General features: G+C 37.7%; 2 protein-coding genes across 4 annotated transcripts in view; one reads left to right on the top strand and one right to left on the bottom strand.

The window, feature by feature from the left end:
• The window catches only part of RBKS (ribokinase), a 101,195-nt gene extending 91,026 nt beyond the window's left edge, over positions 1-10,169 (top strand). For both annotated transcript variants that reach the window (XM_086326117.1, XM_086326116.1), the window contains one exon: positions 9,942-10,169. In XM_086326117.1, the coding sequence (XP_086182243.1) occupies positions 9,942-10,115 (174 nt within the window). In that variant the 3' untranslated portion in view covers positions 10,116-10,169. The remainder of the gene's footprint in view (positions 1-9,941) is intronic.
• Positions 1-15,733, bottom strand: part of MRPL33 (mitochondrial ribosomal protein L33) — a 61,234-nt gene that overhangs the window by 41,045 nt on the left and 4,456 nt on the right. Inside the window, exon 4 of one of the 2 annotated variants that reach the window (XM_086326119.1) lies at positions 11,771-12,070. The exons of the other annotated variant lie outside the window; for it this stretch is intronic. Coding sequence (XP_086182245.1) covers positions 12,021-12,070 — 50 coding nt within the window. The 3' untranslated portion in view covers positions 11,771-12,020. Of the gene's footprint in view, positions 1-11,770; positions 12,071-15,733 lie in introns of those variants that run through there. 2 annotated transcript variants of the gene reach the window in all.

Raw genomic sequence — 15,733 nt, 5'->3', positions numbered from 1 at the left:
TCAATCCCTGGTTGGGGAACTAGAGCTGACATGTCACAACTAAAGATCCTGAGTGCCACACTAAGACCTGTGCGGCCAAATAAATATTCGAAAGGGAGGGAGACTCTTTTCAGCTTGGTTTGGGGTGTGTGTGGGGGGGTTGGGGGCAGGGGACGTCATTGTAAAATGAAATGAGGTCAGTCTCGGGTATATCAAAGTACCCAGATTTGCGGCCTCCTGATGGATGCAGAGCAGACAATAGAAGTTCACTCCCTTCCTTTCCCTAACACTCTTCTACGTAAGTAGTACTGTCCCACCCCTCCATGCTTAAATTTCAGAGTTTTTTCACTGTTTGATGCAATGTGACTTTTAAGATAATATTTACTGGCCTTCACGTCTTTGAGCTGACGGCCCCCTGTCAGCCAGGAGCCTCCCTGCTTTCTTGTACTGTTTTTGGAATGAGGCTAGACAGCTGCCTTCTTTGTGAAGAAGAATGTAGTCCACCACCACCCCGGACTCCCATCATCTCTTTTCTGGTGAGAAGGTGGAGACCCAGGCAGCTGAGAGTTGGCCCATCAGCAGTCATTAATTGAGCACATTCTACTTTTAAGGATTGTGTAACTCTGGGGAGTCAGCAGATCGGGAAGAACCAGATAAGATTTCTGGCCTCTCAGAGGAGTTTTGACACATGGAATTGCCTCAGTCAAAGCTCCTGGTTGAAAACCAGCTGTGTTACTGGCATGCAGCACTGGACACCATTACAGTGCTACCACTGACATCGCAGAATTCAGTTTCTCTGCAGTCAGCGTCACAGCCAGAAAATGTTCCTTCCAGTCCCCTGGACTTGCAGCTGGGTGTCACTGCCTAGTCCTCAGTTGCAAAGGAAATTGCCTCAATGAGATGGGGTATTCCCAATTGCAGGAAAGAGGTTTGCTCAGTTCAGTTCGCTCCAGCTTGTCTCAGATGTCCACTCAATTGAATTTAGAAAAAGAGGGAAATCATTCAGAGGCTGAAATTGGACCATTTAAAAATTCAAGAGTGACCAACATTGATTTTTTTAAACTTCTTCAGTAAAATTTCTTTTATTAAAAACTTCTCTTAACAAAAATTTTAATTTTTAAAAGAACAGAAAAGTTGCAATACTCCCATATACTCTTCACGGTTTTACCAATTATTAACATTTTTACAATGCTAACAAATTTGCCAATTTGTTTTATTGCTGTCTCTCAAAATACATAAAGATACTTTTTCCTTTGATGAACAGTTTGAGAGTAAGTTGCAGACACGGTGACTCTTTACCTATTAATACTTCAGGATATATCTCCTGAGAACAAGGACATAAAAAAAAAAACTACAATGTAATTACTGAATTCAGGAAACTTAACACTGAGATAATCTTATCTTCCATGCACAGCGCAATAATGTTCTTTATAAATTTTTTGTGCAGGAGCCAGTCCAAGATTATGTATCTCACTGAATTGTCATGTTGCTTTAGTCTCCTTTACTATGAAACAGGTCCTTAACCTTTGCCTTTCTTGATATTGATCTTTTTTTTGAAAAGCACAACCTCATTGTTTATAGAGTTTTTCTCAGTTTAGGTTTGTCTGATGCTTCCCCATAATCCACGTTAGGTTATGCATTTGGGGCAGGAATATGACACAGGTGGCCATATTTCCTTTCCGAGGCCCCGCATCATGGAGCATGTGATGTCCGTTTCTCTCTTTACTGATATGTTGATCCCTTGGTCAAGGTGCTGTCCACCAGATTTCTCCATGTAGAGTTACTCTTTTTCCCTTTTGTAATTAATAGGTAATCTGTGGGGAGAGACTTTGAAACTTATAAATATTCTGCCTTCATCAGACCTTTATTCAGCAGTTTTAATGTATCCATTGATGATTCTTCCCTGAATTAGTTATTATTACTCTGGGTTCAAAATGGTGATTTTTCAGATTTCTGTATTTACTAGCTGGCGTTTTTTTTCCCTTTATTTAATATCAGTATAGATTTATGGATTACTAGTAAATTTTTTATTTATTTATTTTTGGCTGTGCTGGCCTTCACTGCACTCAGGCTTTCTCTGGCTGAAGCGAGCAGGGGCTACGCTTCCTTGTGGAGCACGGGCTCGAGGGTGCACAGGCTTCAGCAGTTGCAGCACGTGGGCTCAGCAGTTGCAGCACAGATTTAGTGGTTCCATAGCGACATGTGGGATCTTCCTGGACCACAAGTCAAGCCCACGTCCCCTGTATTGGCAGATGGATTCTTAACCACTGGACCACCAGAGAAGTCTTCCCTTAATAAATTTTAATGGAATTGTTAACAACTTATCTATATTTGGGATCTGTTCCTTAGATAAATTATTCTCCATTTTTTAGGTCAACCTAATTGCAAGTGGATCTCTTTTTTATGTGAACTTGAACATTTAATCTACACCCCAGTATGTGCAAAGGTGAACAGGAAGTAGAAAACGTTTATGGCACTTTTAAGCTTAAACACATAGGTGACTGAAGTGTTTTGAACAGCTGTGGCAAAATGGGGTAATCTGGAAGGCCTTTTTGAAAATGGAAGGAAAGGGGTTCCACAGACAGGTGAGAGAAGGTACAATCAATGTCTTTCAGACTAGACACAGAGAAAGGGGGACTCAGCAGAAATGTTGAGGATGGGAAAGAGCAGGGAAAGAACCAAAGGTGGAATTAATATGCCCAGTCTGAGGGTAGAGTGTGCAGAAGAGCAACGGAGGTCAAAGGAGTAAGGTGGAAAGGTATGCGAAGTACTTAAGAGTTCTATTTGATGACTTTGGGTAAGAATACTGAGCAGCAGGGAATGACAGATTCCTAAAATCCCCATGAGGAAGATGTTAATAGTTGCATTTTATTTATAAGAAAACTAAGTCGCAGAGAATTTAATTTTCCCAATGTCCCCAAAATACTAAGTTTAAAGCCAAGATTTAAACACAAATCTATCTAACTTTAAAGCCCACGCTGTCAAAAGAAAGAGACACATCTGTAGTGGAAGAGCAGTGATAGAATTAGGGCTCTCAATATAAAAAGACAGGTTCCTATGTGACAGTCATAACATCTCAGTAATTATCCCAACCATGCACTTTAGAGAAGATCTGTAGTAAGCCCAGTGTGCTTAAGAAAGTTAAGGTTTTCACAATTTATGACCCTGCACGTCTGAATGCCCCCACCCTATCCCAGTCTTTATTTTTAAAATATCAGCTTTATGGAGATATCATTTTAGTATGCAATAAGATTTCACCCATTTTAAGTTTATGATTTAATGAGTTTTGACAAATGTCAAACTTTTTTTTAAAATGTTAAACCAGTCTTGCATTCCTGGGATAAACCCTACTTGGTCATGATATATATTCAATTTGCTAAAAATCATTTACCAACATGATCATAATATAGAACTTTATCACTCTAGGAAGCTCTCTATGCAGTCCCTTTGCAGTTGATATTCTCCAGCCCCTGGCCTGCTTTCTATCTCAATACTTCGGCCTTTTCTAGAATTTCATATCAATGAAATCATACAATATGCTATGTAGTCTTTTGACGGGCTTCTTTCACTAAGCATAATATTTGAGATTCATTCATGCTGTTGTATTAGCAGTTCATTTCCTTTCGTTGCTAAGTATAGTATTTTATTATATGGATATACTACAGTTTGTTTACCCATTCATCAGTTCAAGGACATTTGTATTGTTTCCAGCTTGGTGCAATTATAAATAATGCTGCTATAAACATGCACATATAGGTCTCTATGTAGATATATGTTTTCACTTCTCTTGGGTAAATACCTAAGAGGAGAACTGCTGGGTTATACGTTAAGTGTATGTTACATGTTATAAGAAAATGCCAAACTCTTTTCCAAAGTGTCTATGTCATTTTGCATTCCCACAAACGATGAATGAGATTATTCCACATCTACACCAAAAGTCAGTATTTTAGTCTTTTTAAACTTATCCTTTCTAATGAGTATGTAGTATTATCTCATTGTTTTTAATTTGGATTTCCTTAGTGTCTAATAATGTCTAGAATCTTTATATATACTGTTTTTGCCATCTATGTCTTCTTTGAAGACACCTCTGTTCAAATCTTTTGCTCATTTTTATTGGCTTGTCATATTGAGTTTTAGTATCAAGTTATGAGTTCTTTATCACATATGTTTTGCAAATATTTTCTCCCAGTCTGTGGCTTGCCTTTTGATATTCTTTTGAAGGGCAAAAACTTTTAACTTTGACAAAGTCCAGTTTATCAGTTTTTTTTTAATATTTCATGCTTTTGGTGTCCTACGAAATCTGCCTAACACAAGGTTACAAAGATTTTCTCCTGTATCTTCTTCTTCTGGATATTGTGTCATTTTAACGCTCACATTTAGGTCTCTGACTCATTTGAAGTTGGTTTTTGTGTACGGTGTGAGGTAAAGTTTCATGTTTTGCATGTAGATTCCCATTTGTTCCAGCACCATTTGTTGAAATGACTGTCCTTTCATCCATTGAACTGCCTTGTCAAAAACAGGTTGACCATATATATCTGTGGGTCTATTTCTATATTCTCTTTTCTGTTCCAGTGATCTCATGTCTATCCTTACATCAACATCTGCGATTATTATAACTTATGGTAACTCTTGAAATCAGATAGTTGATATCCTCCAACTTCGTTCTACTTTTTTCAAAATTGTTTTGTCTATTCAGGTCCTTTGCACTTCCATATTAATTTTATTTATTTTTTTTTTCCATATTAGTTTTAGACTCAGTTTGCCAGTTTCTAAAAATTGCAAGCTAGGGTTTTTATTGAAATTGCATTGAATCTGTAGATCAGTTTAGGGAGAACTGACAACATATTTTTTATGCTACTGCAAATGGTATTGCTCTGATAATTTTAATTTCTTATTATTAATAATTGCTGGTACATAGAAATAAAATTGATTTTTTAAAATATTGGTTACTAGTTATTGGTTACCACTATTTCTAGTAACTTTTTTAGATTTCTTAGGATTTTCTACATCGGAGAAGGCAATGGCACCCCATCCAGTACTCTTGCCTGGAAAATCCCATGGACGGAGAAGCCTGGTAGGCTGCAGTCCATGGGGTCGTGACTGAGCGACTTCACTTTCACTTTTCACTTGCATGCATTGGAGAAGGAAACGGCACCCCACTCCAGTGTTCTTGCCTGGAGAATCTCAGGGACGGCGGAGCCTGGTGGGCTGCCTTCTATGAGGTCGCACAGAGTCGGACACGACTGAAGCGACTTAGCAGCAGCAGTAGCAGGATTTTCTACATAGGTGATTATGCCATCTGCATAGTAAGAGTTTTACTTCTTCCTTTCAAATCTGTATACATTTTCCTGCTTTTCCTTTTTGATTGCACTGGCAAGGAAATCCAGTATGATGCTGAACAGAAACAGTGAGAACAAATCTTTGAATTGTTTTCAGTATTAGAGGGGGAAGCTTTCAGTCTTTCTCATTAAGAATGATGTTAACTATAGATTTTTCATAAAGGTTCTTTATGAAGAAGATTAAGTTATACTTTTATTCCAAACTGAATTTTTATCATGAATGAATGTAGAATTTTATCAAATGCTTTTTCTGCTTCTATTTTTTTTTTTTTTTGGAGTATAAGTAATATACAGTGTTTTGAGGTTTTTAATATAGTGAATTCCTTTTTTTAAAATGTTAAACCAGTCTTGCATTCCTTGGATAAACCCTACTTGGTCATGATATATATTCAATTTGCTAAAAATTTTAAGGTTTATACACCTGTATTCATGAGAGATACTGATCTGTTGTTTTGTTTTGCTTTTCCTTGTAATGTCATTGTCTGAATTTGGCACCACAGTAATGCTGGCCTTATAAAATGACTTGGGAAGTGTTCCCTTGTCTCTTCTATTTTCTGAAAGAATTTATATAGAATTAGTATTGTTTCTTCCTTAAACACTTGCTAGAATTCTCCAGTGAAGTCATCAAGACTTCAGTTTTCTTTCATCTAGCCTAGAGTTTTCTTTGCAGGGGAAAAAAAAAAAATCCCTTTTTTTAATACAGAAAGGATTTGCCTTTGCTATCTACCAACAAACTGTATAGCACTGAGAATAAATGGAAATCAAGCTGTAAAAATTGTTGGTGCCAAAATAATGCTTCTGGCACACACAGTTCTACCAAGCACTGTGTTTCCATGACTTTGGCTATAGTGGGGAAAAATTTAAGTGATCTAGGAGAGTCTTTTCAGATATAGGTATAGTATTTTTTAAACTTCCTTAAAAATCCCCTTTGCAGTCAAATGGCCTATTAGCTGACTGGAGTATGTAAGCCTAATGTCTTCACTGGTGCCAGAATGTTTCCCGTCAGCCCTGTGCCTCTGCTCTGGTTAGGCTGCAAGTTAAAAATGAGCAAGGCATACAGGCATGACTTAACTTCTCATTAAATATGCTTATTGCCTTAAATTTTTTTGGAAAAGTATTATAAGTTTAAAACAGTAAGCTTAAATAACAAGGTTAAACAATAATATAAAAGTAGGTAGGAAAAAAAGAATTTGCCATTCTTTGCAGATAAGAAAAATAAATTTTAATAATTTGATACATATCCTTCATTTTTTCTGTGTTTTAAATACACACATACTCTAGGCACAGCTGTTTTTCTTTTTTCTCCCACTAACCCTCTATGGAATCATGATATTGAAATCTTTTTTGCCTCAAGTAATGGACATTCCTCCAGGTAGGTACATATACTGCTAACCTTTCCTTATTAACAGCTGCATATTTTTTCCATAATACAAAAGTAAAAGTTTATTCATCCATTCTCCTATTTGATAGAAAATCACATTATTTCTAGTATTTTGTCTTTAGAAACAATGCTGCAGTCAACATCTTTGAGCATATATCCCAATATGTAAGAGCTTTCAGTTCTGTAGATTTCCAGAAGCAAGACCACCGAGTCAAAAGACATACACATTTTTTAACAAATACTGTATTGCTCTTTTCCATTCCTACCAACAAATGTATTATATGAGAATATCATTGTCCTCTCTATCTTCATCTTGCTGCTTTTGCTATCAATCTTATTCTTTTATCAGTCTGATGGGTAAAAAATATTGATTTGAATTTCTTTAATAGCTGATAATGTGGCAACTTTTCTTGTTTGCTTATTGGCAATTTACTTTTCCTTTTCTGAAGTTTCAAACCTATATCTTTTGTCCATTTTTATCTGGGATTTGTCTTTTTCCCAGCAATTTGAAGGTGTTCTTTGAATATTAGGAATATGTCATATATACTAAAAGAATTTTCACCAAATTTGTACTTTTTCGTTTGGCTTTTTTTTTTTTTGCCTGAGCAACACAGCATGTGGGTTCTTGGTTCCCCTACCAGGGCTTGAACCTGGGCCCTCTGCAGAGGAAGCAGAGTCTTAACCACTGAACAACCAGGGAAGTCCCTCATTTAACTTTATTTACAGTGTCTTTGGACATATATTTTTTTTAATTTTTATAAATTAAATCTGTTCTTTTTTTCATTATGGTTTTGGGGTTTAGTGACTTGCTTATGGTTTCCTTACTTGGAATTATTCAAATATTCATTTAAATTTTCATATTATGTTAGTTTTATTTTTTTACATTCAAGCCTTTAACCTACCAGGAGTTTAACTTTGTGTACAATATAAGGAGGAATGAGGACGTGAAATCTTAAGTTTGCCAAAAAAAAAGGGGGGGGGTTTGCCGTAACTCTTCATATATTGTAGTATTTCCCATGTTTTCATAATACACCCTCGACCTAGCTCATGATTTCTCTGCTTTCAGACCTGTCTATTGTCGCACTGCTGTGCTCCAAACTAAGGGAGGGCATGTCTGTCTCTTTTTCCATTGTTTCCATCAGGAAACACTAATAAACAATTTTAAGGCACCTAGCATAGTGCTTGACATATTTTCGGTACTCAGAAAACATTATGGGAGGAAGGAAAGTGTTGAATTCACACCTGTGTTACTATGACTCCTTGGCAAGTTTAATATTGACGGCTTATCTGTATAAACAAGGGGAAATGTCATTCTCCTTAAAGCCATTCGCTGTCTCATGAGCTCACCCAGTTCCTTCCGCCTACTATATCTTTGTTCTAAGGCCTTCCTTCTCCCTATAAATCTGTCCCATTTCATAAGGACTCCCCTTAAGCAGGCTTTCCTCAAACCCTTCCTTGTAGTTCAACAGTATGTGTAAAGTACTGCCACATTAGCCTTTAATCCACAATGGATTTTACTGTTTTTCAAATACCCATCACTGTGCTAGGCACATAGCTCATTAAATACTTAAACTGCAACTGAAACAGTACTGCATACCAAGGCTCTTTGTAAAGGCTCGAGTAGAGCCTCAAGATTTGTTATGAAAGCCCTTGGGACTAAGGAAGCAACAAACTGGGGAAAACTGGACAATGACCCTGAAAGCCGTTAAATACCAGAGTGATTTTTCAAGTGAAATTGTGTCATCAGATTTATTTTAAACACATTTGTTGGATGAACACATGACTAAGTATTGCCCAATCTGAAGGCGAGGTCAACAGACTTTCTTTGGTGGTTTTTGTTTCCAAAGGCCTTCACCAATGCAGGCCTTTGGAAATTCAGGAAAAATGGAATAAGCCTTATATGTCCCTACATTTAGTTTGAAAATAACATCTGAATGCCTCTCACCACTTCCTTGATGAATTTTTAATGGAGAAACAGCTAATTCGAGCTCTAGAGCAGAGAATATACAAAATGAGCTTGGAGCATCTTATAATGTCAGAAAATAAGGAAAGCACTCAAAAAACAAAATGATGAGAGTTTATCAGAAGGACACAAGTGCCAGATGAAAGAACTCCCAATGGTCAAAGCTGGAACAACTTGAGCAACAAAATAGTGTAGTGTTGGATTATAGCCCAAGGAATGAAATAAATATCCCTGAGTTCATACTCATATAAATAAAGAGTTAAATAAATAGATGAGGGAAAAGAAACATATCTTCCATAGAGAAGAATTCCAAATAATTTATGGAGATACTCAACCCCCAAGAAGGTAGAGCATAGCTCCCCACCCCTTAAGTGTGGATTACACTTAGTGATGTGCTTCCAAAGAACACAGTGTGATAAGAGGGACCAGAGTAACTTTAGAGTGGAGACAGCTGACAAAGACTACCTTAGCCAAGCGATCATGATCAACATCAGTGGTAAGTCATGTTGACAGTATGTACCCTCGTTATGCTCTGATGAGAATGACACTTCACCTCTGTGGTCTTCCTCCCTACAACCATAAACACAGTCTAATCTTGAGAAAAACAGACACAAATCCCAATGGAGGTACTTTCTACAAAATACTCAACCTGTCCTCAAAACTATCAAGGTCATCAAAAACAAAGAATGTCTAAGAAACTCTCACAAGCTATAGGACTTTCAGGAAATATGACAATGAAATGTAATTTAGGTATCCTGGATGAGATCTTGGAACAGAAAAAAGACACTAAGCAAAATTAATGAAATCCAAATGAAGTATGGGTGTGTGTGTGTATTCACTCAGTCGTGTCTGACTCTTTACGACCCTTTGGGCTGTAGCCCACCAGGCTCCTCCGTCTGTGGGATTTTTTCAGGCAAGGATTGGAGAAGATGAACATTTCCTCCTCCAGGGGATCTTCCCCATCCAAGGATCAAACCCACATCTCTTCTATTGCCTGCATTTCAGGCAGTTCTTTACCCACTGAGCCATTGGGGAACCAGAATGAAGAACGGAGTTTAGTTAATACTATAACACTGTTATTTCATTAGTGGTGGCAAACGTACCCTAGTGAAGTTAGATGTTTACAGAATTGGATGTGTGCTATGTGAAATCTCTACTATCCTTGTACCCTTCTGTAAACCTAAAACTAAAGTTAAAAGTATACTTAAATATTTTGAAAACACAGATTGGGCAACAAATGACTATATGCTTATCTCTACAAATGTGCTTTGAATTACAGGGTGCTGGTGACAGTTTTGTGGGAGCTTTGGCCTTCTACCTGGCTTACTACTCACATCTATCCTTGGAAGAAATGCTCAAGAGATCTAATTTCATCGCAGCGGTCAGTGTCCAGGTCACAGGAACACAGTCATCTTATCCATACAAAAAAGACCTGCCCCTTGATCTGTTTTGATTGCTATTAACTCCAAAGCAAATATACCTGGAAATAAAATGTACTTAAGGATGAGCACTGTTAATTAGCAGCTTACTATAAAATGTCACCTCCTTTCTTTGCAAATATTATGTTCATTTACCAAGTCATCCTCAAGCCTTCAATTATTTCTTTATAATGATTTGCTTTTCATGCAAAAGTCAACTAGACAGAATTAAGGATACTACAACAAAGACCCGTACAAACAACCCCGCCATTCAGGAACCAGCAAACTCTACTGCCAACACATCATGAATACCGTTATGTACACCAAAGAGCAGAATTTGCAAGCAACAGTGTCTAGAATCAGAGCAGAGAATGTTAAATAAGGGAAAGAGGGGTATGACTTGGGTCACACAAGTAGTTCCTAAGAAAGGCAGCTGATGTTCAGCTTTGCCTTGAGTGTTGTCAGAGCTTCTGGTTCTGCAAGAGAAGCCAGAAGTTTAGATGTTTATTGAAATCTTTCAACATTTAAGTATCAGCAACTGAGTTTTTTAAAATTGTAAACACCACCTGTGGGCCACTTTTAGCCTATGTTCTAAATAGACAAGTCATTTGCTAAGCCAGATTTTAAGTTGTATTTTTTTTTTTTTTTTTTTAGTGATTCATGCATGTCACAGACCCTTTACACTGGGTTTAGGTAGAATCAAGTGAAGTATTTTTCTTGTAACCCAATACCACAATGTAGAGTTTCAATCTAAAAATAGCCAAGATCTCACCTATTATTGCTTTCAATTAGAGCTTTAACAAAAGATGCCAGAAAAAGAGCTGACTGTAATGCCACAAGCCTCTAAGACTCAACAACTGTCTAATTCCATTTCCAGAGAGGCGCTCTCACATTTCCTCAGGAGACAAGACTGGGCCACAGGGAGGGAACACCTGTTACTCAGGAACAGCACTGGTTTCTTAATGCTTGTGGTCATGGTGGACACTCCATCCTTCTCCCCTATAAATGCTTTAAATGCTTTAGGATACATACCAGCAGAGCTCAAAATATGAGCTGATCCTTATCTTCAATGAGAAATTTGACAGGGAGAGAAATGGGCAATTTTGAAAACTTGTGGTAAACAACAGCTTGGGTGGGAAAGCGTAACAGATCTAGGGAGGGCAGGATTTCTTACCTGTACATTAGGGATAATCAGTGGAATTTCCAAGCTGGTTGGCTGTGTAGTACCACTGCCCCAAGAGCTGAGCCATTAGCTTTATGGAAATACACTATAGCACCTCTTATTAAAAAAAAAAAAATTCTAGTAGTCCAAACCGTTCCTAGAAAATCCTAGATACTGCTTTGGTGATCTGAGTTTGAGAGTGTGGACCAATGGCATTTTTCTAATTATATAAGCACAGATCAAAAACAGAAGTTCTCTTGGTTTCTTCTGTGTTAACAGGCTGGCTTCCTCCTTTCACTCCTGCTCACCTCTGCCATCTGTGTTATCGCACAGTTCTTTCAAGATCTCTCTGGACCACGACCCTGCCTTTTCTATGAAGTACAAGTGAGGGCAGACTGGAAACTCTTGCACAAATCTCACTATGGAAAATTTTCTTTTCTTATATGAAACAATGGTTATTTTTTAGTACTGTAGTTTTTAAATTTCAAATAGTGGGGGAAAACATCACTAAAAGACAATAGCACAGGCTATTTTAATATATTTTATTAAGGGCTATAAAAATATCCAGAAAGATAAATAAATGTGATGCAATGGTATATGTCCTAATATGAAGAACTTGTTTTCACTGCATTGTTTTCCTTCACAATGGCCTTCAAATCACAGGAGGCAGTGATTCCATGCCATTTCCTCTTCTTTTATTACACGCTGCAGATTTCTGAATCAGTATCCCACCCTCGATCTTCTCATTTATAAATCAAATTCATTTTCAATCCATTGTTTAGAGGGAGCGTATTTTTTTCTGTTCCACAAAGAGGACTTTTTTTTTCACTGTAGGAGGAGAAAAAAGGATTGTAGCAGAAAACTAAAAAGTTTATCATCAGCATTTTTTAATAAAAATACACATCAGACCATGAGCCCTCTCCTTTCTCTTCTTTTACTTTCCTTTGTCATGTGGATGGAGCTGACTTGCAAACTCAGTTCACTGATCCCAGAGACCAGAGAGGACTGCAGAAAATGGTAAGGAAAACAGGGAAGGCCCAACAGCCAACCAGTGGCAACCCTGATACCCCACAAAGTCACATATAACCAATGTGAAACATTCAAATTAAAAAAAGAAAATTACAGGCAAAAAAATTTTTTCACTCAGCTAATGCCCACTCTTGTATGAGGTAAAGCAAGGAGAGATTGTAGGAAAAAGCTGGACTCCAGAAAAAGAGTGGTAAAAACTGAGCAGACCACAGAAGAAAAGGAAGTCTGGCTGAAGAGTAAATATACATTAAACCTTGTACTTTCCAGAAATGGTTTCATATATCCAAGTACAGATTTACTATTATAACCCAAATCTTATTATTATGAATATCGTAACAGAGTATAGTTCTCTGAAACACACCAAACAAAAGCGCTCACTGCCGGGATGAAAGATTAGAGACCAGATACTAGGCAATAAGGTTTTGATAGTTCCTGTAATGCCCTATATAGCATTCCACTAACATCACACATCTCTCTCTCTTTCTCACACACACACACACAAAACCACCCTACCTAAATTTTTCTTTGCAAAAAAACAAGAACAGTGCACCAAAGAAGAGCCAGGAACTCCAAAGACTATGTATGACATGACAGCAACTCACTTGTCCCTACCACACAAAGAAATTTTAGCTTTGTTTTTTGTTATTCTTCTATAATTAATATGGATACCCTGCATGTGAGATCCCCAAACTATTATCAACAGTTAGCTAGGGAGCTTATTTAAATACATTCCTACTTTTACCTCCATCTCTACCCTAATTCTATTTCTGTAGAACTAGAGTGGGACTGGAAGTCTGTATTTTTTTAAACTCTTAGGATGATTCTGATGGCAGCTAAAATTAATAACCATTAACCAGTCAACAGAAACTTATCTACAAAATTAATAATATATTTTATTACTTTGTACATAGGAATATTTTAAATATATTTCAAAAGATCTAGTATTAAACATAAGTAGGACCAGTGCTCCTTCAAATTCCAAGGAAGACTACAAAGCATTGTAAGACAGTAGTAAAGAACCCAAACAATTTCCCATTGTTATTCACTGCAAAAAATATTTCCATGTTTTTCTGCTGCTGCTGCTAAGTCGCTTCAGTCGTGTTAGACTTTGTGCGACCCCACAGACAGCAGCCCACCAGGCTCCCCCATCCCTGGGATTCTCCAGGCAAGAACACTGGAGTGGGTTGCCATTTCCTTCTCCAATGCATGAAAAGTGAAAAGTGAAAGGGAAGTCGTGCAGTCGTATCCGACTCTTCACGACCCCATGGATTGCAGCCTAACAGGCTCCTCCGTCCATGGGATTTTCCAGGCAAGAGTACTGGAGTGGGGTGCCATTACCTTCTTCGCCATGTTTTTCTACATGAAACTAAAAAATGGATTAAAAAAAGAACTTGTCTCATGGATAACTGGTCAGGAGATTATTTAAGTGACCCTGGATAGGAAGAACTGATGAAGACTATTCATGAAAATTTGATATACTTGCTGCGTTCATTCCCTTAATTCAAAGAATAAATATTTAAGTCCACAGAACTGTGCTAGGCAATGTGGGATTTATGAAAGTGTAAGAAGAGTCCCTGATTTAGTACCAATATACCATGAGGTACCTGTATGAACATCCAGTAAGCCCCACAGAAACCTAAAGACTAAAAGGGACTGGAATGGTGAGGCAAACATCTCACAAGGAGGGTCAAGTTTAGGCTCTCAAGCAGCAGCAGCATTTGGATGAACTAACAGGGAAGAGCATCTAGTTTAGATAAATGGTGGCAGGAGATAAGAACAACAGTGCTGATCGCAGGGGAAGGTCCTGATTAAAAAAGGAAAAAAATAAACTAGACTGGCTCCATGTAATAGAAAAAATAGGGGGCCTGGAATCAGAAAGACCGGGTTCAAGCCTTGCCGCCACCATTTATCTACTGTAAGTTCTTGGGCAAATTTCTCAAAATACTCTTCCTTCAGTTTTATTCCCCATGAGAGGGCTAACTCCATCTCCCTCACAGGGCTGCCAAAGAGCACTCACTCACTATGTGTTAGCTGAGTCCAGATGACACGCTGCTATCCTCAGTCATAAACAATAAATTAATTTTCTGTCAAAATATTCGCTGCTTAATTCATAGAAGAATGAATCTGTCAAGTTCTTGCCCTACATCTAACCTAAATCTATTCTGCTTCAATTAAAGTCAATATTGTCTTGTTTAGTCATCCAAGGAATTAAAACTGACAAGTTTTCATTTTCTTTATAATAAACCTTCATATATTTAACAGAGTTTAATGCACTTATGCCTCAGCCTTTAATCCTTCCTCCTGGGAAATTTGCATATAGATTCATATGAGGAAAGGAGTTTGAAAAGACATAGGCTGGTTCAGCCATAGAGTATATACCATGAAGTCCTCAAATAATTGGGAATTTTTCTATGTTTCCTTGCCTGATTTTCTTTGTAAAGCAGACAAGCAAAACATTACCCTTAAACTAAACCCTTAAACCATTTTCTCACTGCAGTAAAACATGCTAGGACAACTGCCAAGCTATTTGGTACCCTGGGCAATGGGGCAGGCCGCAAGGCAAACATCATGCAAGCCCACAGGGCATTCGGTAGGTGGGCAGAATGCCAAGCAGTCAGCTATCCCAGAACATTTTCTTCAGAAGAGACAAAGTTGTGTTGTCAAGGTTCCAATGATCCCTTCTCAGAAAAGCTCTAATCGTCTGTCTGAAATATAGATATGAATATTTTCTTCCACTTTCAGCTCATGGTTGGAACTGTTTATGGTTGTATCCTTTCCTGACCTCAAAATGTAAAATCAATCTGACAGAAAGTTCCTAATATCTCCATACTATGACTGAAAATTCCAGTACATTTTCACGCTTAAAATCTCAGAGAAGGTTATTCAATCAACATTTATTAACATTGTACAAGTTCCTAAAAAAGCTCTAAAGGAGCTAAAATGGTAGAAAACCACTCTATTGTAAAGTTCGTCACTTTAGGTTTTCACCAGCTGATACAAAGAAATCAGAGAGAGAAAACCACCACATCAATCTAATATCATATTGCTATGGTCTGAAAGTTTGTGTTCCCCCAAATTTATGTTGAAATCCTAACCCACAAAGATGATGGCATTAGGAGGTGGGGCCTTGAGGAGGTGCCTTGGTCACAAGGGTGGTGCCTTCGTGAATGGGATGAATCCTCATAAAAGATACCCCACAGAAGTTGCCTGCCCCTTCCACCATGTGAGAACACAGCAAGAACCCCCTCCTATAAACCAGGACGAGGGCCCTCACCAGAAAGTCACCATGCTGGCACCTTGATATTGGGCTTTCCAGGTCCCAGAACTGTGAGAAATAAAACTGTGCTGTTTATAAGTCATTTAGTTTGTGGTATTTCGTTATATCAACCCAGACTAAGACCTATACCTTATCATTCTAATAATTTTCCATCATTTGAGATATATATCCTGAAATTCAGACTG

This window comes from Bos grunniens, chromosome 11 (assembly GCF_055505025.1).
Source record: "Bos grunniens cultivar Pamir isolate PY7600 chromosome 11, Bosgru_T2T1.0, whole genome shotgun sequence".
NCBI lineage: Eukaryota > Metazoa > Chordata > Mammalia > Artiodactyla > Bovidae > Bos > Bos grunniens.
This window is presented reverse-complemented; position numbering and strand designations above follow the sequence as displayed.